At 34.5% G+C, this 25,930-nt stretch overlaps 1 protein-coding gene across 3 annotated transcripts in view; it reads left to right on the forward strand.

Moving 5' to 3' along the window:
- CACNA2D1 (calcium voltage-gated channel auxiliary subunit alpha2delta 1) overlaps positions 1 to 25,930 on the forward strand; it is a 537,856-nt gene that overhangs the window by 366,946 nt on the left and 144,980 nt on the right. For all 3 annotated transcript variants that reach the window (XM_053553458.1, XM_053553462.1, XM_053553459.1), the window contains exon 7: positions 22,418 to 22,549. In XM_053553458.1, the coding sequence (XP_053409433.1) occupies positions 22,418 to 22,549 (132 nt within the window). The remainder of the gene's footprint in view (positions 1 to 22,417; positions 22,550 to 25,930) is intronic.

Here is a 25,930-nt window from a genome sequence, read left to right on the forward strand (position 1 = left end):
TGTTATGAAGAAAATAATCTGTGAATTTTTCAGTCTCTTATTTCATGGATTTGTGAAAAGTCCAGTTATTGTATTTTCTTACTGTTTAATAGAGAATAAAAATAAAAACTCCCCATTTCTTTGTTTCTAAAGGCAAATTAAAAAGGGAACACAGAAAAGGCACGAAAAAAGGATGTGTGCACAATTCAATGTCTCTATAAATTGATAGCTGGAAATCAGAAGAGTACTTGGCTAGCTTTTATGATGGGTATAACAAGTGACAGGCCATTCAAAGCTTGAAGAAGAGAGATAATGAAATCTGAAATTAGAATAGCTTCCAAAACACACTGACAGTACTGTTCATAGCAAATTAAAAAGGGATTGACAACTGGAGAGAAAATGGAAGTTTGGAATTTGAGATGAGAATTTTTTAATCATCTGGCATTTGACTTCATGGATAAAATCTTACTTGGATTTCTCCCTAGAGATAAAGAGGCATTTAAAAGATATTTCTAAACTCATTATAAAGATTTTAAGTAGACTAAAGATTTAAAAATTACTTTGTTTCAAGATAAGAACACTATATTTTTAAATTAAGGGTCTCTCACTATACAAGCATTTAGATTAGATTTAGTCAATATTTGTCATTAGATCAAATCAAGTTACATATAATTTTTAACTTAAAAATACATGGTATTTAAAAATATACTAGTTGAGTTATGGAGTATCATGATGTAGTGCCACATAGGCCTTACTAATATTGTTTATGTGAAATTAATTTATTTTCACTTGCTATTTCCAAATTCTAGCAACTGGAAGTTGTGATTTTCACATCGGTTTTCATGGACAGTAGGGCCTTTGTTATCTTCTGTTCACCTAGACTGCAATTTGATTGAAGATAATTTCATGTTCCTATAATTCTAGGTTGGTGAATACCAGTTGTTTCTATACTTTCTTGGTAATCATTACCCATCCTGTGGAAATACATTGACAATGACGAGGCCACTTTAAGTATAGAGCAGAAGTCCGCAGAGAGATTACACAGGTAGCTGGTGAAAGGCTTCATGTTTGAAAGAAACTAATTTTGTGTGGGGATGTTATTCTTTGTACTTTCAAGTTAATATGAATGGGGGTGATGTGATTAGATTGTATTGTTTACATTTGTAGAACTCAGGTTCTATATGAGTCATTCACCCAGCAAGTGTGTCATATACTCCCTACATTTTACTTGACAGGTAGGAACTTACTGAGCCCCCTTCTTACCCCCTTCCCGAATTTAATTGTGTTTTGTTCTAGTGTGGCCGTGTAATTGATGAGCTATTCATTTCAGTTTAGTACTAAGTACTTGGGATGCTTTTTCTTCCATTCTTGGGATACTTTACTTATAAGAATGTTTTCCAAGTCCATCCAGGGAAACACAAAAGATGCAAAGTCTCCATCTTTATTATGCCCAAATAGTGTTCCATCATATATGTATACACAGTTTATTAATCCATTGATGGGTTGATGGGCACTTGGGCGGTTTCCACATCTTTGCAATTGTGAATTGAACTGCTATAAACATTCAAGTGCAAATGTCCTTATGGTAAAAATCATTCTTTTTTTTCTCCTGGGTAGATACCTAGTAATGGGATTGCAGGATCAAATGAGAGATCTACTTTAAGTTCTTTGAGAATTCTCTATACTTCTTTCCAAAAAGGCTGTACTAGTTTGCAATCCTACTCACAGTGCATAAGTGTGCCACTCCTCCTTAATCTTCATCTTTTATAAATCACAGGGCTTTGTGATCTGGAGAACATCTCGTAATTGCAGAATAATTTAATTCATGACCTTCTTTTGTTTTCAGATACACCCAAAGCTTAACAATAAATAAATGACAAGAAAAAATGGTTTCAATATGTTGGGGGAGGGAACTTAACCAACATTTTCGCATTTATACTAGAAGGGCAAATGGATAAAATTGATCAACCTCTGTATTTTATTTGTTCATTGTTTGAAGTTTTTGTATTCTCAAATTAAAAATGTTTTTGATATATAATTTTTCCCTAGTTTTTAATTTTTATCACACTTAACTGAGGTTTACTTTTTATTTTATTTTATTTCAGATTAATATGAGGGTACAAATGATTAGGTTATAATGCTTGCATTTATCAGGTAAAGTTCAAGTTATAATTGAGCTCTTCACCCAGAGGGTGGGCTCTATACGCTTACATTGTGCATATTAGATAGGAGGAGTTCCAATGCAAATGTCTTTAGGATAAAATTATTTTTTTTTATTCTTGGTAGATGCCTAATAATGGGGTTGTGGGATCAAATGGAAGGTTTACTTGTAGCTCTTTGAGGATTCTCCATACTTCTTTCCATAAAGGTTGTATTTTGTTGCAATCCCACAGCAGTGTAAAAGTTTTCCTTTCTCTGTACATTCGTGCCAGGATCTGTAGCTTTGGGACTTCGTGATGTGAGCTAATTACTGGGGTTAGGTGATACCTCAGAGTGGTTTTAATTTGTCTTTCTCTGATGATTAGAGATGATGATGAGCATTTTTTCATGTCTGTCTTCAGAGAAGGTTCTGTTCAGGTCTCTTTCCTGTCTCTCCTAGTCTTTTAAATGTGTACAAGATTTATGCAATAATTTTGCATATACATTAGAACCTGTCTAAATTGACCACCCAAGGGACTGTAATAGACTGGTCAACATGAGGAACTAGACCTACTATACTTATATATAACATATATATATGGAGGTGGTAAACTATGGAGGTTCTGCTGTATATTATATTTGGTATATGGAGGTAGTCAACTATGGAGGTTCTGCTGTATATTATATTTGGTATTTTTTTATTTTATTATTAAATCATAGCTGTATACATTAATGCGATCACGGGCCACCATACACTGGTTTTATAGACTATTTGACATATTTTTATCACACTGGTTAACATAGCCTTCCTGGCATTTTCTTAGTTATTGTGTTAAGACATTTATATTCTATATTTACTAAGTTTCACATGTACCCTTATAAGATGCACCATAAGTGTGATCCCAATAATCACCCTCCCTCTGCCCATCCTCCTCCCTCCCTCCCCTACCTGTCCCCCTTCCCCCTATTCTTAGGTTATAACTGGGTTATAGCTTTCATGTGAAAGCTATAAATTAGTTTCATAGTAGGGCTGAGTACATTGGATACTTTTATTCCATTCTTGAGATACTTTACCAAGAAGAATATGTTCCAGCTCCATCCATGTAAACATGAAAGAGGTAAAGTCTCCATCTTTCTTTAAGGCTGCATAATATTCCATGGTGTACATATACCACAATTTATTAATCCATTCATGGATTGATGGGCACTTGGGCTTTTTCCATGACTTAACAATTATGAATTGGGCTGCAATAAACATTCTGGGTCAAATACCTTTGTTATGATCTGATTTTTGGTCTTCTGGGTATATACCTAGTAGAGGAATTATAGAATTGAATGGCAGATCTATTTTTAGATCTCTAAGTGTTCTCCAAATATCTTTACAAATGGAATGTATTAATTTACATTTCCACCAGCAGTGTAGAAGTATTCCCTTTTCTCCACATCCACGGCAACATCTCTGGTCTTGGGATTTTGTGATACGGGCTAATCTTACTGGAGTTAGATGATATCTCAAAGTAGTTTTGATTATCATTTTCTGATGATTAAGGATGATGAGCATTTTTTCATATGTCTGTAGGCTGTGTGCCTGTCTTCTTCAGAGAAGTTTCTCTTCAAGTCCCTTGCCCAGCCTGAGATGGGATCACTTGTTCTTTTCTTGCTTATATGTTTGAGTTCTCTGTGGATTCTGGTTATTAAACCTTTGTTGGAGACATAACCTGCAAATATCTTCTCCCATTCTGAGGGCTGTTTGCTTGCTTTACTTACTGTGTTCTTGGCTATGCAGAAGCTTTTTAGTTTGATCAGGTCCCAGAAGTAAATTTTTGAAGCTGCTTCAATTGCCCGGGGGTCTTCCTCATAAAATACTCGCCTAGACCGATTTCTTCAAGGGTTTTCCCTGCACTCTCTTCTGGTATTTTTATAGTTTCATGTCTTCAGTTTAAATCTTTAGTCCAGTGAGAGTCTATCTTAGTTAACGGTGAAAGGTGTGGGTCCAGTTTCAGTCTTCTACAGGTTGCCAGCCAGTTCACCCAGCACCACTTGTTAAATAGGGAATCTTTACCCCACTGAATGTTTTTAATTGGCTTGTCAAAGATCAAATAACAGTAAGTAGCTGGGTTCATCTCTTGGTTCTCTATTCTGTTCCATACATCTACCTCTCTGTTTTTGTGCCTGTACTATGCTATTTTGATCACTATCGATTTATAGTATAGTCTGAGATCTGGTAGCGTGATTCATCCTGCTTTGTTTTTATTTCTGAGTAATGTCGTGGCTATTCGAGGTTTTTTCAGATCGCATATAAAATGAAGTATGATTTGTTTCGAGATCTTTAAAGTATGACAGTGGAGCTTTAATAGGGATTGCATTAAAATTGTATATTGCTTTGAGTAGTATGGACATTTTAACACTGTTGATTCTTCCCAGCCAGGAACATGGTATGTTTTTCCATTTGTTAACATTTTCAGCTATTTCTTTTCTTAGAGTTTCATAGTTCTCTTTATAGAGATCTTTCACGTCCTTTGTTAGGTAAACTCCCAAATATTTCATCTTCTTTGGCACTACTGTGAATGGAATAGAGTCCTTAACTGTTTTTTCAGCTTGACTATTGTTGATATATATAAAGGCTACCGATTTATGAATGTTGATTTTGTAACCTGAGACGCTGCTGTATCCCTTGATCACTTCTAAGAGTTTTGTAGTAGAATCCCTGGTGTTTTCCAGATATACAATCATATCCTCTGCAAAGAGCGAAGGTTTGATCTCTTCTGATCCTATAAGGATACCCTTTGATCTCTTCTGACCCTATAAGGATACACCTTTTCTTCCCTAATTGCAATGGCTAAAACGTCCATTACAATGTTAAAGAGCAGTGGAGACAATGGGCAGCCTTGTCTGGTTCCTGATCTGAGTGAAAATGATTTCAGTTTAACTCCATTCAATACGATATTGGCTGTGGGTTTGCTGTAGATGGCCTCTATCAGTTTAAGAAATGAGCCTTGTATACCAATTTTCTTAAGTGTTCTGATCATGAAGCGATGCTGGATATTATCAAAAGCTTTTTCTGCTTCAATTGAGAGAATCATATGGTCTTTGTTTTTTAATTTGTTTATGTGCTGGATTATACTTATAGATTTATGGATATTAAACCAGTCTTGAGACCCTGGGATAAAACCGAGTTGGCCATGATGTATAATTTGTTTGATGTGTTGCTGGATTCTGTTTGTTAGGATCTTGTTGAAATTTTTTGCGTCTATATGCATTAGTGATATTGGTGTATAATATTCTTTTCTTGTTGGCTCTTTTCCTGGTTTGGGGATCAGGGTGATGTTTGCTTCATAGAACGTGTTGGGTAGTCTTCCTTCTTTTTCAATATTTTGGAACAGGTTGAGTAATATAGGTACTAGTTCCTCTTTAAAGTTTTGGTAGAATTCTGACGTGAAGCCGTCTGGTCCTGGGATTTTCTTTTTAGGGAGATTTTGTATGGTTGATGCTATTTCAGAACTTGATATTGGCCTGTTCAACATTTCCACTTGATTCTTGATATTGGTCTGTTCAACATTTCCACAAGATTCTTGAGTCTTGGAAGGTGACGCGCTTCCAAGTATTGGTCAGTTTCCTTCCGATTTTCATATTTCTGACAATAAAGTTTCTTGTAATATTCATTAAGGATTTTTTGAATTTCTGAGGAGTCTGTTGTTATTTCGTCTCCAAATTTTCTCTTCTCTCCATCAAAACAGACCTTTTCTTCCATTAAGAATTATCTTCTCCATAGACTCATATTTCACTGGTCATTCTGAAAACACCCCTGACTTTCTGCCTTATGTTAGGTTGTTCCTCTCGGATTCTTCCACATACATCATTATTACGAAAAAAGTCATAGGTATTCTAATGTATAGGTTCTGTTTGTAATGAAATTAAAAAGAATCATTTCATGAATACATTTTTAATCATAATTTCTTGTTATGATAAATCTTAGTAGAGACTTCATTACTCACCTGAATTGGAATCTTTCCTTTTGAAGGATTACACACCCTTTCTTACCTGCAGAAGAGTGGTAGTATGTGTTGATTGTTTTCTGTGGGTTATGGGTAAAAGTGATGTGCATGACTTTTGAGCTTGCATATTTAATTGCCAGCAGTAGACCCTCTGGATAATGCTCCCTGACCAGATAATGGAACCAGCTGGATGGACCTCCAACAGTCTTGATCCAGGCATTGAACAACAGCATACTACCGAGGCTTCCTCCTCTTCCACACCTGAGTTCCACCAACAATAAGCAATGGGATGTTGGATGAGTGAGAAAGAACTGCAAGCCCCTTTGATGTTTTAACCCATTTAAATCATATGTATACCATTAAATATATTCTGATATTACTACTTAAATAATCTTTCCCAAATAGCATTCATGTGTATCCCTTCATGTCAGCCTTCCATCTATAAAATTGCTAACTGGTTCAAATCTGGCTTCCTCTGTTTCTCAGCATTTTATTTTTTTTCTTCAGAATGTTTAAAAATCAAATTTAATATATTTTTATCTCCAAAATAAATTGTGAGACAAATTTTGTCAAGTTTTAAAATGTTTCTCTAACAGATTTTTCTAGTGCTACAAAATAATGTCACTTCCTTTTTCTTATTCTCAATCTTCCATTCCTTTTCTCCTTAATATAGATTTAAAATTATGACAGTGTAGGGAAATAAAATAACAATAGTTTACTTTCTCAGGTTGACTGATGAATTTATTTCAGATACTGTGAGTTTTAAATCTACGTATTTGCCCATTTTTAAGTCAACAGATCAAAGAAATATAAATTCATAATCTTATATGTTGAAATAATATTATTTCCAACACATTAGTTTTATAAAAGTTAAAATAATTAATTTATGACCCACAGAGTGAAATGTTAACTACCCTTCTCACTGACACAATTGCACTGCAATTAATTTATGAGAAAAATAATTAATAAACGTACTCTGTAACCATTAGGTTAGAGGCCAAATTCAAATTTAAAAATAGTATTTCACCTGGATTGGTAGATAGTGGGGAAAAAAAGAAAAAAAGAACATTTGAATTGTCAATAATGTAGAACACTTTTGCATCATAGGAGACGATTTAATCATACTATATAATACCATTACTGTAGCTATAGCATTACTAAACTCACCTTAATTCATATATTTTCCTTTAATGTAATAAAGAATAAGAACTTAATGGAAATTTAAAAAATACAGGTTTTTGTTAGTCAAAATAAGAATGTTATGTGTCTTATTGATTTCACTAATAATATCTGTGAAAGACTTACGAAGTTTCATAAAAGATGTAAAGCTGGACAAAAAGATTAAATTTTTGGCTTTAGTTTAAAAAGAGAGAAGTTCCTATTAACTAATAAGATGGGTTTCAATCCAGAGAAAAATCCCTGTGTGTGCCGTAGGAATCAAGAGGACAGATTTGCCTTCAGGAAAAGCCTCTTTGAGACTAATACAAAGAAACAATAAACCCAAACTTAACTGAATTTGGAATCTCTCTAAACTTGTAAAAACCTTTATTTTTGTCTTCACAAAAAATAAGTATGTGAAGTTCTGGCAGTGTAGAGAAGGATTCTATCATAACTAAATACTTTTAAAATAAATTGTGTCATTGATTGTATGTGTAGTAAGCAGACATCAGTTTAAATAGAGGACAGAATAATATTAAATGGTTCCTATAGTGATTCATGTATACACCTACCTCCTGCCTAAGAAACCACTTTTGTTTAAGGGCATGTAACTTAAAACATTTTGAAAACATGCAAAAGTATATGTTAATAGTAAAATGCACAGTCTTTTGATTTTAACCACAAATTGTTGGAGGTGTCATATGCAGGAAGAGTAAGTGAAAGTGAAAAAATGGAAGATGGATAAATGCTTCAGTAGAATAAATATAAAAGAATTTCAGCTGAATCACACAAGGAAATAAAAAGGTTTTGTTTCGGATTTATTTGGAAAGGGCAAAGAAACTGAAATACTGCGCAAGATCCTGGCTTCCATCAGTTTGACAGGGACACAAACCGACAGGGAAGTAAAGGCTTCTTAGGAAATAAAGTAAGATTACTACGAAGGCAAATGCATTTTGGGAAGAATGGGTAACTTCATTCCAGTATACTACCAAGGTTCACCTCAGACAATGATAACTATTAAATTTAGATTTTAATAAAAAACTATTGCTTCCTACGATACACCTGATTTTATGTTTTATGAAATACGTATTTGTGTATTCACAAATGATTGATTATTGCTTCCTAAGATGCACCTGATTTTATGTTTTATGAAATACGCATTTTGGTATTACATTTTACTGTAAAGCCGTTTTTAATTTCCTTTTTAGAAATAAAAATTTGATCCTTTTTAAAGTCATGAAAACTTATCAGTCTAATGAATGGCTGTGGCTGGCCTGCGTGCATTCAGAGTTCTGACGCAGGTATCTGCCATTTCTGAAGTCAACGCTGTATGTGAATTGCAGAAGACAGTCATGGAACGGCAGTGAGGAGAGTATGTTCAGCAATTTGAAATGTCTTTAGAATATATATACAACTCCTGTGGTAGAGCTTTAGGGCCCGAGAAGGCCCTGCAGTCTTCAAGCTTCAGTCTCCTGGGGCTGTGTAAGTATAAAGGCACAATAGATTACCTCACCATTCTAACAGGCAGCAGGGCAATTGCTGATGATTCTCCAAGTGCACAGCAAACATCAGTCAAAGTGCTCTACCTATAAGCAGGAATTGTATCCCTGGGTACTTGATTTAAGTCAATAACTATTTTGAAAAAGGCAAAATTCAAAAAATGCATTAGAAGATAATGGGGTTTTATTGGTTTCAATATCTTTTCTTGATAGACTGTCTTTTGAATAGATACATGGAATTTGTAATCTCTATATTTATTTAATGCTGATGTGAAAAATCATCTTTAAAAGGCACCTTTTGCCATTTTTGTTAAGTGAAATCATTAAAGCGTATTACTCACCAATTACTTTCATGGGAAATGATGTTGTTGGTGAGAATTGCATCTATATTATATCTCTTTAGCAACTTCTATCTGATTAAGTCTTGTTTCTTCAGTACCTAAAGATCCATGCATCATACAGGGGTCACTCACTGATAATTTTATCCAAACCAATAGTTTCAACTGCCACTGAAACAATGGCTTCCAAATTCATTCCTTCCATATACACTTCATGGCTAATATGCAGTCAGAATCATTAATCAAATTGTCTTTTGAATAATACTGTTTAATGAATATCTTACAGGCACCTCACATAGTGGTCAAAAGTGATCTTAATCGAGGTTGTTCCCAAATAATACCTCTTGTCCAACATTCATATCTCTGTTTCAGGCACCCAGGCTGGGACACTAGACTTCCTCTTTGCCCTTTTTCACTGTTTGTCACCATGTCTTGTAGATTATTTCTTCTCGACCTCTTTTCAGTCTCCTTCTGTTCTCTGTGTTCGCCACTTCTTCTTTGGTTCAGCCGGTGTTCCTGCTCAGCGTCTGATGCGCTGGCTTCCTCTCTGTGCTCCCCGTTCACGTCTTGTCGGCTTCCAGTCCACACCCAGTCTTGTTCCATACTGGCTTCAGAATGAACTCTCAAGTGCAAATAGGATTATTTCACACTTTGGCTTATGTAGCTTTCTATGATTCTCAAAATAAAATTATTTTATGTTTAGTAATTCTGTATAATTATAATAGTGTGTCTTTAATCTTATTTCTGCCATTGTCCCACATTCTCCTTCCATTTAAGCGTTTTAGACAATGTTCAACTCCCGGAATGTGGTATGTCTGTTTTTGACTGTGTGCCCTAAACAGAGTTCACCATATCAGCCATGTGGTCCTTCTACCATCTCTCTTTTCTTTCTCTAAAACTGTGTATTACTCTTCTAGTTGGTATTTTGTGACCACCACCTTCACCCTGCCCCTCAAAATATTTGCTTAGTTTCCTATGGGCATGTGGTATCTAATAGAGTCTGGGATATAAACCAAAATTTGATTCAGATGCTTTGATGTATTTCTATGTCTTTTCCCTCAGACTCAGAGTAACTTGAAAGTAGTGATCACAGTTTACCTGAAACTAAATATTAAGAACCTAATCAACGATTATTATTAAATGATTTTTGAATGATTAAATACAGTTCCGAAGTTAGACCTTCTTCTTTCGAGAATATATTCATCACAGTAAAAATATCCAAACTATGTTTAGCCTGGCACAATGTCCTTTTTGCCATGTGTATCTGTTTATCCTTTATCCTTGAAATATCAAATTAGTTTATGGTGCCATCGTGTTCACATCTAGGTATTTCCCAGCTGTCAGTAGCTTTAGAATCAATCATTTTATACAAATGCTTCATATTAATCTTTTCATGGCTAGTTCCTTGTCTTTCAAATGTCGGTTTGAAATCCAGCTCTTCAGAGAGAATATTCCTGACAACCTTACTTGAAGTAGCCACCTAGTCAATCTCTATGACATCCAAGATTTTATTCCTTAAAAAGTACCTATTAAGCTCCTATGGTCCTATATGGTCCTAGTCATTTATTCGTTCATTGTGTTTCTCCTCCACTAGAATGTCAGAAGGCCTGTCTGTCTTGATGGGCTCTGTAGTTTTGGCTAAGGAATCTCCAAACTGTGGTCACCACTTATTTTCTTAAATATATTATATTTAATTAATAATATTAATTTCTAGTATTACAGTTTTTGGAACACAGTCACACCTGATTTTTTTAAGTGTTGTCTATGGGAACTGTGTGCTACTGTTGCAAAGTAACTTATACCCTACACTATTAACCATCTGGTTCTTTAAGAAAAAAAAAATGGTCTGCTTCTGTTCTAGAGCTTAGACTAATGCCTGAAACATACTAGTTGCTCAGTAAATGTTTGTTGGATGAATATATGGAGAAATGAAGTGATTAGGAAATGAAGCACGCAGATTGGGAGATAGTAAAAAGCTTCTTTGATATAGTCAGTGACTTAAAGGTCTTCTCTGAAAATTGGGCCACAGTATTTATACCAGGCTTTTAAAAACATCTCCATTAAAAGGGGTGGTTTTATTATAGAACCTGAAGTGAAACTAAAACCAAGACCAGGGTGACTAAACTCCTCCGATTCGGATGCTCTGTGTACCTACCACTCACATATCACTGTGGGTTGAGGGGAAATGGGGGGAATGCTCCAGCACTTGTACATGGTGAGGTATCGTGTGGCACACTGAAAGCTGATTAAAGAACTGGACAGTTGTAACCCCTCAGTAAAAATTTTTTCTGACTTGAAAATATGACCCCAACCATGAGAGTCGCAATTCATATAGTCATGGGCTCTGTCATTTATTACCTAAACATATTAGTAATTTATGTTCACTGAATGCCTGTTATGCCTTGGTGCCGTGGACCACCCTGTCGGTGGGCTTCAGTCCGAGGGAAAGCAGGGAAACGGAGTCAGGTCATCTCTGTCGCTGCGCACACTGGGGGTGCTGGGGGCTTCGCTCCGGGGAGCACAGACCTCCTTTCCGTCGTTTTACAACGCGGACAGCGCCACCTCGCTGCGGCTTGGTGCCGAGGGTGCGGCACCTTGGGGAACATTGTACAGTACAACCTCCACAGCTGACCACCTCCCTCATTTGACCACCTCCTTAAGTTGACCTGAGTTTCATAGACTGGACATCACCACATGTGTGTATCTGCACAGTAGCCTAGGTCCTTGTGTTGGCTAACTCTGTATGTTGACCAGTATGTTACAGTCCCTTGGGTGGTCAACTTACAATGGCTTTACTGTATTTTAATTTCACAACCCTAGCTATTATTGGTAATGTTTGCTATAATAGTGGTATACAGAGAAAGCTATAGGAGAGTGGGGAGGGAGTTTATATTCTAAGGGAGGTAGACTAGGGGAAATCAAAGACAACCCCGTAAAGAAGTTGATGCTGAACTGAGATGTGAAAGAAGGGAGATGTCTAGCAAGTTGCCATGGCAGGGGATGTGCAAGACACCCAGTGACACGGAGGCAGGAGTGCACATTGCATCCTCTGAGAACATCAACGTCTTTCATTAGGGCTTGGGCTTACTGGGATTGGAGAGCAGGAGAGGAGGACAGAAGGATGGATGGAAGCCAATCATAAAGACCAGCTTTTATGGGGAACAACTGAAGACTCTTAATTAGGGCAGGCATTTGCCAAGCAGAATACTGTGGCAGCAGCAGGAAGAATAGAGGGAAGTAAGCTGAAATTGGAGGCAGAGAGAGTATTCAAAGGTTATTGCAAAATATCTAAGGAGGATAGATACAAGCGGAGTTAGAACTGACACACTCTGGTTGTTTAGCATCCTCTATTGTATTTTGTTGGATCAAAAATCTTCAAGTCACTAAAAAAATACTAAGAGTGCTTGTTTTGGTTACATGATACATATCAGAATAATTTGAGCTTCCTCCATCAAGTTGAAAAATCTCAAGTTTTGTGGGATATTAAGCTAGGAGTAAAAATAAAAACATACGATTTATTTGAAGAGAGGGAATTATGTCTGTATTAAGATATTTGCTGAGCAACGCAGTAACTAGAATTTAATGTAAATCTATTTTGTCAGTAACTGTAAGAAGCACGTTAAAATCTGCACAAATATCTTCTATTGGAAGCATCCTGAAAACTAAGAATATCAATGTGCCTCTTTTTCTTTTAGAATATAGATGTGCCTATCCCTGTATACAAACAAAGCATGTGCTTGCTTGCTTGCTTGTATATACCCATATATGCACATATGTAACCAGAGATGTCATAAGGATATTAACCTAAGGGTGCCTTAGAAATGGTGTTAGAGTTCATTCATTCATACCTCTATGTACTATGACTCTGAGTAACAATTTGTTTCCAATTTCTGAGATGTGTCTAGTTGTTTTGTTTTTTCTTTCCCTCTGAAGAAGTACCTGGTATTTAAACTAAGGGGGTTGCTGTTGTTGATTACAGCCGACTTCTATGTACTGTGCTTCAATGGATCTGATCCTTCTGTCTTAAAATCACCAGGCAACTCTTTGTTCTAAAACCAGTTGACACAAATCCTTAAGAACCAAACTGTGTATGCCTCATTGATAGTATCACCCTTTCCCCGGGAGCCTTGTTATCCATCTTCCACTGTACCTCATTAGTCAGCTCCAATACTTTTTGATCTTTCTTAGTGAATTCGGCAGTCCAGATTTATATGGAGATGTGAAATCCCTTACACAGTCGAGCAGTCTTAGACCAAAGGCAAGAGATTTCCCCTATCTAATTTGGTCTGAATTTCTCAGCTAGACTTTATTCTCAGCTGTAGCAGTACCCTGTATGTGCATAACTGTGTGTGTGTTGTGTCTGGTTCTCCTATTGGATCTTATACAATTTCACCCCTTTAGCCTGTCCTTGCTATATTCAATACAGCAGTCACATTGTGGTTTGATTTCAGGAGCACTGGGAATATCCCACTGTAAAAAATTTCTCTTCACCAAAATTATGGATTACATTAAGTACTATCATTAGAGAAAAAAATGTATATATGTATTTTTTTTCTCTTAGTTTGACATTGTATTACAACAGTGGAAATGGTTTTGAAAGTTTAGTACACTGTTTTCTTCATGAGATTCATAGCAAGAAAGTTAAGTAGTGTGGTTGGACATTAACTGCAGATTGGGGTAATAAGCACGAAATTCCTGGAGAAAAGAAGGAAATACTGATTATGTTTTAGTCACTCATCCTCACATGTTAGTGGCTGGATAAGAATTCCTCCATTAAGATAAACTTAAAAAAATGTATTTTAAATCTTGATTACTAAGAGATGGGAAAAATTAATAAGGATAATGACAAGGCAGGTAACATTTATCGTGTTGATAAATGCCAAGTAGCATTCTAAGTAAAATGCAATCATCAAAACACTTCTGCGGCTCAGGTGCTATTATTATCCCCACTGTGCAGGCAAAGAAATTGAGGTTTGGAGAGGGTAGAAGACTTTCCTAAGGTCAAATGGCTACTTTTGGCAGGAGATGTGCCATCGATGAGAAGGTGGGCGAGGTGGAAATAGTCTGCTCACACTACATACATTCACATACTTATTTTTTAAAATAACACTTATTCTAAGGGGGAAAAAAAATCACCAGCAGCAAGAGAATCTGTAGTATGCATGGGGAAAAAAAAACATGATTTGGAGTTCATTAAATTTGGTCTTAATTGCATCTTCATTTCTATATGACTTCCAAGTTCATTTCTATGTTCTCATTGTTTCTGATTTGTTTCACTCATATTTTATTTTCCCTCATAAAGTTAAAATGAAAAGGTTTCAGGGGAATATTTAGTTGTTTCCTTTGTTCAGAATTTAGCAGGCTCTACATTTGCTAAAATATTACTTACTATATAGAAGTAGAGATGTAACAAATTTACACTGTTAATTACAAATACTGAAATCGCTGATGGAAATGACATTGTGAGGTAGTGTTGGAAGAAATCGTGTTGTATTCTTTAGGTAATTACTCTACAGTTTCTGGTTTATATTTTCCAATTAGGTAATGTTCTCAAACTCAGAGTGAAAATATTTTAACTAGCTGATTCTAATGAATAGTCTCATGATGTGATAGCTTTTAAATAAATTAGAGGATGGTGGAGCAGTTGTAGCTTTATGCGAAGTGCACCAAGAATTACATTCTAATTGTTTTGTATAAAAGAAATATGGTTTCATTCAGGGAAAAGAAAATTACTGACAAGACTATGAGAAGATGCTGACATATCAAAAGAAGCTGTTGCCTGCACAAGACAATGAATGGAGATAATGTATGCACCTGACAATTTTTTAATCCAGCTTAGGAAAAGACTGTAATAACATTATGTTCTTCCCTAATTCAGTTTTTATTCATAAACATAATTGACCTTCACATTAATTCTATAGGCGCCTTAGGACCCTTAACATAGTTCATTTTTGTTTTAGATGAAAAGAATAACAGAAGCATATGAAGTTAAATGATTTGTTTTAAGGAGCATGTTGTGCTGGTGATTGGGATCCTTGGCTACCAGAGTTACTAATAATTTATTTGGTTTTGATAACACTAGACACAGAAAAACAGAATGTTGAAAGATAAAACAATAATTTTACCTTGCTTCTTTTTCTTCTGAGATTTCTACTACAAAATCCCTACAGCACCCCATCTCATAATTATCTTTTTATTTAAAGTGACATAAAATCTTTCAATTAATAGTCATGATATCAGATCCTAGTGTCTTCTCTTCCTCTTGTATTAGTGTTTTCTTTAATAAAAAGGTGGATTTCGTCTGAGCTCCCCGTGTGCTCCATAATTTGCAAATTTCATTAAAGCAGAACAGCTGTGTTCTGGGCATTGGCCAGGTGCTCAATCTGCAGGAAACTAAAGAGATAGGGAGCAAGGCCAGCATCCCAGTAATACAGGGGTTAGAAAATTGACAAGGACAAGGGCCTTTTAATATTTGTACCAAATTAACCGTAGGAATAAGGCTTATCTCCTCATCAAGGTCCTTGTGTGCCTTGGAGCCTTCTGCTCTCTCGTCCTCGGTGGGAGGTGAATTCTGGTGCCTCAGACATGATTAGAGAGATTAGACTTGGTCTTCCTATCTCCCTGCAATTTATTAAACTTTCATTTATGCTGGGAGTTGATGAGATTCCATTAACTAAATACACTGAAAAGAGTCACTCATTTTAATATTTATGCACACTTTCTAGTCCTTAAAGAGGATTCTTTTTGTCTGTGCACTTAATTGGATCAGTGTGTTTCTTCTTATTAACATTTTCTTTTTAGAGATTAGGATTGATGAATAAAATAACTAACATCTGGCTCAGCTTATCTGTTAATGCAACTCTTTTAAGGACTACCCTATTTACTGCAGTGTGCAATGAACACTTCTTATAAAGATAAAATATATGTTTGGTTTAGAATCACATTTATAGTTAGTGTTGAATCTAAAATAAGACAAAACAAAAACCCTCTAATCTAAAAGGAAGACGGTGGAAGGGGTAAGATTCAATGGCACCAAAAACTAGCTTTGAAACTCTTGCCTACGTGTTTAGGGAAAGGAAAGTTTGTTAGAGTTTCTGGAGCTAAAATAAAAATTTCCCCAACTCAAGGAGTGTTAAATGTAGCCTGAAATGTTGACATAACTTAATTTCATGAAGGATGGTGTAATTTTTGAATACATCAACTTTGAAGAAGTTGAAAATTGATATATTGGAAAAAGATTCCCAAGGCTTTTTAATGGCCCTATTCATTGGAAATATTGTTTTGTTTCAATATTTAACTGCTGGTTTAACTGTATAATTGTCTTATGTTTATAGTTATACTCAAATAGGGTTTCTCAACCTGGGCACTATTAACATTTGATAATTATGTGGGGTCTTTATCTGCAGGATGTTTAGAACATTCCTGGCCTTTACCCACTAGATGCCAGTAGCATGGAAATTAACAGATTTACACTTTTAATTACAAATACTAAAATTTCTCATGAAAACTACATTGTGAAGAAATTGTGTTACATTCTTTAGGTAATTACTCTACAGTGCCTGGTTTATATTTTCATATTAGATAATGTGCCCAAATTCAAAGTGAAAATATTTTAATTAGCTGATTCTAATGAATAGAATGGTCACTAGTCATGACCGTGAAAAATGTATCTAGCCATTGCCAGAGAGCTCCCGAGGAGGAATAGAGGTCTCAGGAACCATTTTGCTACGAAACATAGGCAATGTTTCTGATTTAAAATTCTAGATAATCATACTACACAAAGTGAAAGCTTAGAAATAAATAACCCATAGACAGGAATTTTAGAATCTTACACACTTGTTTGAGTTCCATCTCAAAAGCTCTTGCTATATAATTTTTATGTAACCCTTTTTAAGTTTTATTTTTCTCATCTAAATAGGAAGATAATATAATTTCAATCAAAATGTCATTCTGTAAATTAAATGAAATAACGTATAGGATATGGATAATAATTGTTGGCATGCAGTAAGTACTTAATATTTTTAGTGGCATCTGTTTAAATAAAATGCTAATTTTTATCTCAGTACAAAGTTGTAATAATAGAATAATGATATTAATTAAATGTAAATAGTATAGAAAACATTATGGCCTGCTTATTAAACTGTACAATATTTAGCATTGTTAAGCAAAAATACTTTTTTTTTTGGGGGGGAGGGGTTTGGCCGGGGCTGGGTTTGAACCCGCCACCTCCGGCATATGGGACTGGCACTCTACCCCTTGAGCCACAGGCGCCACCCAGCAAAAATACTTTTTAGTATCTAGTTCAGTGGTTCTCAACCTTCCTAAATGCCGCAATGTACTTTCATTGTTAAAAAGGGTTCACAACCCACGTGTTGAGAACTGCTGATCTAGCCTTAATAGCTACATCTCTTATCAAACACTGATCAAAATTATTTTATATTTTAGGCACATCAAAATAAGTATGTTTTCTCTTTTTTCTAGTATACATCTGCTTCATTAGAAAGCGGCAGTTAAAGGTACAGAGTTTCAGTTATACAAATGAATAATTTCTGGTAATTTAATTTATACCATGATGAGGAAAGGTTAACAAGGGGGGGTGCCTGTGGCTCAAGGAGTAGGGTGCCGGTCCCATATGCCAGAGGTGGTGGGTTCAAACCCAGCTTCGGCCAATAACCAAAAAAAAAAAAAAAAAGGAAAGGTTAACAATATTGTGTCATATAATGTAAATTTTGAGAAGATAGGTCTTAAATTAAACCTTTTCACCCTTTACCCCAAAGGTAGCTATTTAGAGGTAATGAATGAATGAGTTAGCTTAAATTTGGTTATGATTTCACAAAGTATATGTATATTAAAACATTAAGTTTTACACTTTATATACACACACACACACATATATACAGAAGTTTTATATGTTAGTGATATCTCAATAGAGCTGTTACAAAAAATAAAGTGTAGTTAACATAAATGACAGGAAGGTTTTAAAAATAGTTATATAGTGCCTTCAATGGGTGGAGAGGCCTTGAACTCTGAAAAAATCAACTAAATGCATTCAAACTTAGTACAGACTTAAAAGGGGGCAATAGTGCAATATTTTATTGGTTGATATTTGCAGAAGAACATTGGATATGGACCTTGTCAATATTCTGTATCATGTCATAAACAGATCCAGATATAAAAGACATGTCTTTTAGAAGAATTAGCAGCAAATGTAAGGTGCTTCTTTTGTTCTTTTGTTCTGTTACAAATTAGATTTTTTTTTCTCCCCTAGAGAAGCCAGACTGAACAATAGAATACTCTAAAAGAGAGAATTACTAAACACCAAGGCCATGAAAACTAGGTATTCTGGCATTCTGAATCAATTATCGGTGAAATCCTGTTATGCAGTTCAGAATAGATGCCTCAAAGTCAAGGGTTGTTTTCCAAGCATTCACTGCTTTTAGTAAGCTTGGCCTTGGACATCCATAAAAGACTTAATTTTTTTGTAAAATCTAATATTCTGACAGAGACAAAGAACTTCATTTCATAAAAGTTGAAAGAAAATGAGAACTAATTTTACTCTTTAAGAAGTGATGAGACATTTGGCAAAGTTTGTCAGTAACTGGTTCAAGGCCAGTAGCCATTCAACAATATTCCACAGTGAAAATGTTTTGACCACTCACATAATTCTAATCTCATTTCAAGCAAAAAGGTAGGAGTTTGTGTGAATGTAAAACATTACTATTGTATTTAGAGAAGATGGGAAGGGAAATGATTGGGAAGTCTTGACTATAATACACTATATATAATGTAATGTTATATTTAATATATAATTGAGAATATAAACTACAATGTAATTTTAAATAATACTGAGCAGCTATGGAAAACCAGTCAGAACTACTATTAATATTAAATATACCTATTCAAAAAAAGGTATGTGGTATAAAGTTTTATGTGGTCAATAACTATTTTAAGGTTTGTTTTTTTTAAAAGACAATTTACTATGGAATTCTTATATTAAACATTTTTGGCTACTCATTTATATTCCTCTTTCTGTAATTAAATGGGTTCTTTGGACTTTGAGTTCTTGCTATGAACATTCAAATAATGCTTGTGATATATGGAATAATAATTGTATTTTAAAGTTTTTGTAATAAACAATGACAAATGAAAACTTACTTTTTTTGTGTGGAACTTCGTTGCCATCTGTTGAGCTATAGTGACTCAGAGTTCCACAATTATTTTTTGAGTACAGATTTTTTATGTGAATGAACAATTCAATTTCATAATCCCTACTGATATTTATTAAACATAAGTAATTTTCCAAGGAATTTAGCCTTGTTTGATTTTTTCATCATGAAAAAAAAGCATGTTTTATACCTACAATTTTTAAAAAACTGTAGTAATAGGAAAATAGAAGAGATTAAAAATATTTTCTGAGAATAAAGAAAGACATCAGCTTGACCACATAGACTCCTTGTGATATGAAACAAAAGATCTCCTAATAACAACTTTTTAACTTTTCTAATACTTTTCTGGCTTTTTACCCAGTTGTAACCAGAATAATTACCTTTAAAAATCTTCCACACTAATCTCTCCTTACACATTGAGAGAGAAAGAAAGAGGGAGAAAAGGAAAAGGAGATTGTATATTTATCAATATAATGAAAGGGGCAGGGATAGAATTCCAATCCAAGAAATAACATAAACTTAATTTAGAGTGGCCAGGATTATGCCTTAGACTTACTGTTGATTCATCTGCAGATTACTCAGTCATTTCAGCATTATTTGTCCGAAGAATGTTAGTAGCACAGAAACAGAGAGAGGAAAGGCAACTTAGTAATTATGGATAAGCTATTGTATTTTAAGGTTAAGAAAAGTCTATTCAGGATACCAAAATAACATTAGTCAAATATAATTCATATTATGGATCAGAAAAATACAGCCAAATAACCAAGGCTCTAAAATACGATTCATACTTGCTTATTTGTTTGCTTTGAGCCTTATATATTTTCTTTTACAATTTTAGCTGCCTTCAATGTAATTTGAGAAAAACAAAAGATGTTCCTAGTGCAGCCATTTATCCTACTTTATAGTTTTGGTAGTGTTTTATAGTTTGGTAGTCTACTTAACAGTTTTAAGCAATTTCGATGATGTAAATGAATGAATGATTCTTGCTCTATAATTTTCCGATTAAGGAGTCGAGACCCATACTGTCACCATAGATATTTGTTGGATGAAAAACCTTGTTTTTGTTTATAGATACAAACTGTTCTCTAAAAAGGTGGTAGCATAATAATTTTGCATTCCTGTAGCAGATCTTTTGAATTTGTATTTCTGGGTCTGGAGACGTTCAATATAGAGACTGTAACTAGTGGAATAATGATTGCATTCAAAAGTCCTTATGAATATTCACTGACATATGGAAGTGACTATATTACATACACTGAGTATTATCAGGTGTATAAACATTGCTGATGTGACCAATATGTAATACCATTTCTTTCATTCTGAGTTAAATTTAAAATCAATTCAAGGGGCTAGTTTGGGAATTCTTTATGTACTTTGCTCACTCATAGATGAAATATTTTGAAATCTGCCTTATTAATGGCCTATCTAAAAAAAGAGAATTTGCAGATGCATAATGTGGAAATTTTGAAACATATGCCATGATGATAGGCATACATATTAAAAAGCTTGACCTTTCACCCCAATCCATGAAAGTCTAATTCACAATAGGTGTATCGGTGTCTAATACTTAGTAGCTGCTGCAGAGCTGTCAAATAAAACCACAAAAAATTAGCAGACTTGAAAACAAATGAATCTTTATTAAAATAATGAGATGTTAGCTGTTGCTTAATGTGATTTAAAGAGTCAAGGAAATTAAAAAGATAGAATAGATTGAGGATTAATGAAGTCTGTCTGAATCATAAATAAACATCATTATTTGTTCGGTAGAATGTTACTACAAAAGTCATAAATGTTTGAAGGGAAATACAATATCCCTTTTTTTTCTGTGATGTTTTGTATGTTAATATAAATATTCATGAACAGTGGGTATCAGTTCAGGTTATCTGTGTGAATATAATTTTCATGTAACTAGCCACGTAGTGTTCACTGGATCATGCTTTTGAATATGAATTCTCTAGTATCTTGGATACACTATGGATCTGACCCAGCTCATGAATATTCACACACACGCAACTGATCTTTCTGAAAGGAATCACATCCATAAAGATGAAAATCTTGCTAGTTTTCAGTAATGAGAACTACATCAGATGCTGGTTCCAGAACACTTTCACTATCACCTTGATTGTATTGTTTTCCTTTTTGGCAAATGATTCAAACTTTAAAATGTAAACACTGATGCTGTGCATCCCTTTTTACAGAGCCCTTTATTCCCCCAACTTTACAAAATCTTACGCATGATTTAACTATGCTTGCATGTGTTTGCTATATTTGTTGACATCATATAAAAGAATAGAGGAAAGTTAAGCTATGTCTCCAGTCTTGACCCTAACCATATTTGTGCTGTCTAGGTTTCAGCAGAGATTCTCAAAAGCAAGGCCGAATCTGCTAATTTTCATGATGCATATTTTACATATTAGGGCAAAAAAAAAAAGACATAAGATTACCTTTCACCAAATAAAGGTAGTGATAAAGTATCAAGTAATTGCTGTTTCTAACCTTGATATTGTCAAACCTTTAAATGAATGTTACTCATCAAAATATGTACTTTTTTTAATAAACACAATTAATAAGCTACTCTCTATAACAAACATCTTTTTCTTTTTTTCTTGGGTAATAGGCTTGTGTATGTTAGTATACCACATAGAACTGTCAATTGTTGAAGGTCATGATCTTTAGACTGTACCCTAAAATATCTTACAGGTTTCCTCAGAGCTCCCAAACATTTCTCCTGTTTTCCGTGTCCAAGTGGTTCTAAACCAGAGTGATTTTTTTTCCCCAGTGTCCACGTGACAAATTTTAGACACATTTTTGCCTGTCATAACAGGGGTGGGGGGGATGGAGCTGATATCTAGTGGGTCAAAGTGGGGGAAGATGGTGCTAAACATCCTACAGTGCACAGGACAGCCCTGCACCCCCAAAATAAACAACTGCCCACGCAAAATGTTAATAATGCCACTGTCAAAAAAAATTTTGTTTGAAGAAATAATTCCAAGTCTGAAATGCGTTGATAACAACTGGATTAGAGAACCTTTACACGTGGAACCGTGAAAAGGTGTCATATTGGTTTACAAATAAATAAAAACATTCAGTTTTTAATTATACATTTGGATTAATTGATTTTTTTCTCTTTCTGTGTATGTTAGCGACAATTGTGTTAAATGAACTAAACTGGACAAGTGCCTTAGATGAAGTTTTCAAAAAGAATCGAGAGGAAGACCCTTCATTGCTGTGGCAGGTGTTCGGCAGTGCCACCGGCCTGGCTCGGTACTATCCAGGTAAGTGCTCCCTTCCCTAATTTTCTAATGAAATGTCAGTTTCAGCCTTAGTGTTTCTTAGAACACTCTATCACTGTCCCCAATATTATAACGAGAATGTCCTATCACACTGTTGTTATAAGGAAAGAATATTTATTTTACATGGCTCCGTATTGACCAAAATCAGTCTAAACTGAAACACTAAAAAAAGCAAGTGGAGCATTTGGTGTCTGGAATGAGTCTCGGCTGAAGAGACCAGGTATATACCTGGAACAGGAGGTTCCCGTGATTCCTAAAACAAATCTGAGATAAGGGTGCAGCTGCTCAGGTAGACCGTGAGGTGAGTCAGATTAGAGAACTGAATAGAATTTCCAGAAAGCAATTGAAGTATTTTTCTCAGATTTTAAATCTATGCTTCAAGTTTGTAACAAACATATTAATGCTTCCCATTCATCAATGAATGTGGATTTGTTAAAATGAGTGTGACAAGAAGTAAAATGAAATCACAAGGAAACTAGAGCTCTTGCATGGGTCAGGTTGGACTACTGCTGAGTGCCTCTCAGTGATCATACATATTCAGTGAAGATGACTATATTTTATAAGTTAAAATTTAAAAATTCCTTTGAAATGTCCTTTATTCTTATAAAAGAGGAGAAATAAATAGTAACTTCTGTAGTTAAAATGAAAAATTAATTCCAGGTACATCCTGGGAACCTATTGAAAACACTTTAAATGAAATGTCTGTTGGTAATTTTAATTTCTCCACCTTTTGGAACGAGCTGACAAACACAAAATGCTTTTTCTTTCCCAAAGACATGCCCTGTTTTATGGGATACATGCTGGGTAATTTGTCTTTTTATGGCCACACGAGGAACTTAAACAGGAAGAATGCTTCTTGAAAATTGGGTTTGCTAAGCCTGCTTAACAAGTTGAATTATTCACAATGAAGAGTCGCAGCAGTGGAGAGGGATGAGAAAGAAAATAGAATTTATATAGCTGGGGATTTTAATAGCAATGAATAAAAGAATCTGGACATCATCAGACTGAATACCTACTCAAATTACGTTCAGACCACATAACTTCTGCATGGTTGCAAACGACACCTAGTAAAACCAGTATGATAATTATTATTTGTAGAAATACAATGCGCTAAAAAGCCCAAGAGTTTGTATAAAACATTGAAAAATCATAAATTATAATAAAATCTAAGCGTTAATATCTGATGTGGGGAAGGTATTATCATATAGTTTGTTATCAAAATAGAATTTTTCCCTTATAGAAATATTTTTCACTTTAATATAACCATTCTAAAAATAGGCTTGGTTACTTTATTAACATGTTAAATATGGTATATTATAAGATGGACAGTTTTCGTATACAAGATAATATAAAGAGAAAAAACTGTACTATTCATGCACATGATAAACCAGATATAATCAAATTTAAAATTATATCATATCTTGCAAAACATTGTAAATGAAAAAGAAATATAGAAATTAGACACTTGATAGCCTATCCAATAATAATACAATATAATAATGGATTTATAAGTAACTTACAGCATTATGTAATTTTTAATCCTTTAAAAATATGTTACCTCATTACAAAATTCCATAAGAGAGCAGAAGGAAAGGAAAAAAGGGAAAAGAGAAAAATTGTCTTTTAAAATACAGAGGTTGCTACAAAAATGAATACACATTTTAAGAAAGGAAAAAAACATATAAAATTGTAATAGTCAATATATCCTGATACTGAAAATGAATACAAGTCATGTTTGAGTACTTCTTGTAATGGCAAAAGTCAGATGTATTTGAGTATTACAATTTTAATAGTATTTTTTTCTTTATTAAAATGAGTATACATTTTCTTGGCATCTTCTGTATATTCCCTGCTTATAAAATTCCATAAATAAGCTTGAGAAAAAGGAGGGAAAGGAGATTAAAATAATAGAACAACAATGAGAAACCAACAGTCCAATACCAGAGGGGAGTTGATGCAGAGAGAGATGACGGATGGTTGCATGAAAGAAAATGGAAAAGGAGAGCCGTGGACGAGTGCATTACGGACAGAGTGAGGAGACCAAGTAAACAGGTGGAAGGAGAGACAGGATGTGTTACGAACACTTTTAAAAGTTATTAATCATCTTCTGTAATTCTTTAATTTAAATGCTTACTAAATGATAATGGCTTTTAATTTTTAATCCTAATCATTTATTTTCAAATATGTTGATATTTGCTCACTTCATCTTAGGAAAGATCTTCAGATGATTAATTTAGTGAATTATTCCTACAAGATTAGCTGTAGAAGTGACCCTGTGCACACCTACAATATCTAGTTTTTAAGTAAGGGATTGATAGACGAGTTGACTCACCAAATAAATATCAGGTTCAATTCATTTACCTATTATAGGATGTTCTTTCAAACAGCTCACTTGACCACTATGATGCAATTTTTTATACTTGCTGCAGTTTTAATTTTAGTGAGTCTTTTACTGAGTTGCTCTTTAAAGGCAGTGATGATACTACAGGTGTAGAACCAAGTCTCTCTAGCAAAGGCATTAAGACAATGTTGTAATTTGAAAGGCGGACTACGGTGTTTCTGTTTATGCTAAGACATTTTTCCAACATGTTTATCACTTTTACCAAGTTTAAACCCTTTATTTAATGAAGTAGTTTTGTTTTTGTTTTTCTTTTATTTCAGTAGACCATACTCCACTCTGATTTTACCATTTCGATGCAAGCAAAAATAATGTAGAGTGGATCATCACAGCTTACTGTCTATTAAAGCAAAGGTCAGAAATAGTTTTCATGTAATTTTAGTTATTCTGACAACAATTAGAAACAGAATATATGTTCCTTTTACATAATTGGATGTTCACGTTCAAGATCTGGTCCTCACGCTGGGATTTCCCTACAATCCGTGAGATCCTGGATAGGTCTCCAAAAATTTCTAAGCCCTAACCATCAAATATGAAAAATAGGAACACTAATAAGTCCTTAGTGTATCCCTTATGGGCTGTCTTGATCGACGAGATAATATGATGAAAAGTACTTTGAACCTATGAAACAGTAGGCATTTCTGTAAAGGTGCGTGTCAACTGGAATTATGTTGCCTAAATCCAGGTTTTTCATCATCTGAGACATTAAAGACATAATTGAAGTTACAGTCAGTTGACAAGGAAACTGAAATAGAAATGTGGAAGATGTCAACATGACTAGGCCATAATCTTAGACAGTACCACCACACAGTGGGTGGTTTAGAAGACGTAGGTTTTAGCCGATGGCTTCAGGCACTTTTCTGTATGCTTGGTGGATATAATAAAGGATGCTCAGGGAAATGGATATTTCATATTAACAATGAAGAACGTTTTAGTATAAGTATGCCTTGTGATATTTGGGAGAA

Source organism: Nycticebus coucang, chromosome 11 (genome assembly GCF_027406575.1).
Source record: "Nycticebus coucang isolate mNycCou1 chromosome 11, mNycCou1.pri, whole genome shotgun sequence".
Lineage (NCBI taxonomy): Eukaryota > Metazoa > Chordata > Mammalia > Primates > Lorisidae > Nycticebus > Nycticebus coucang.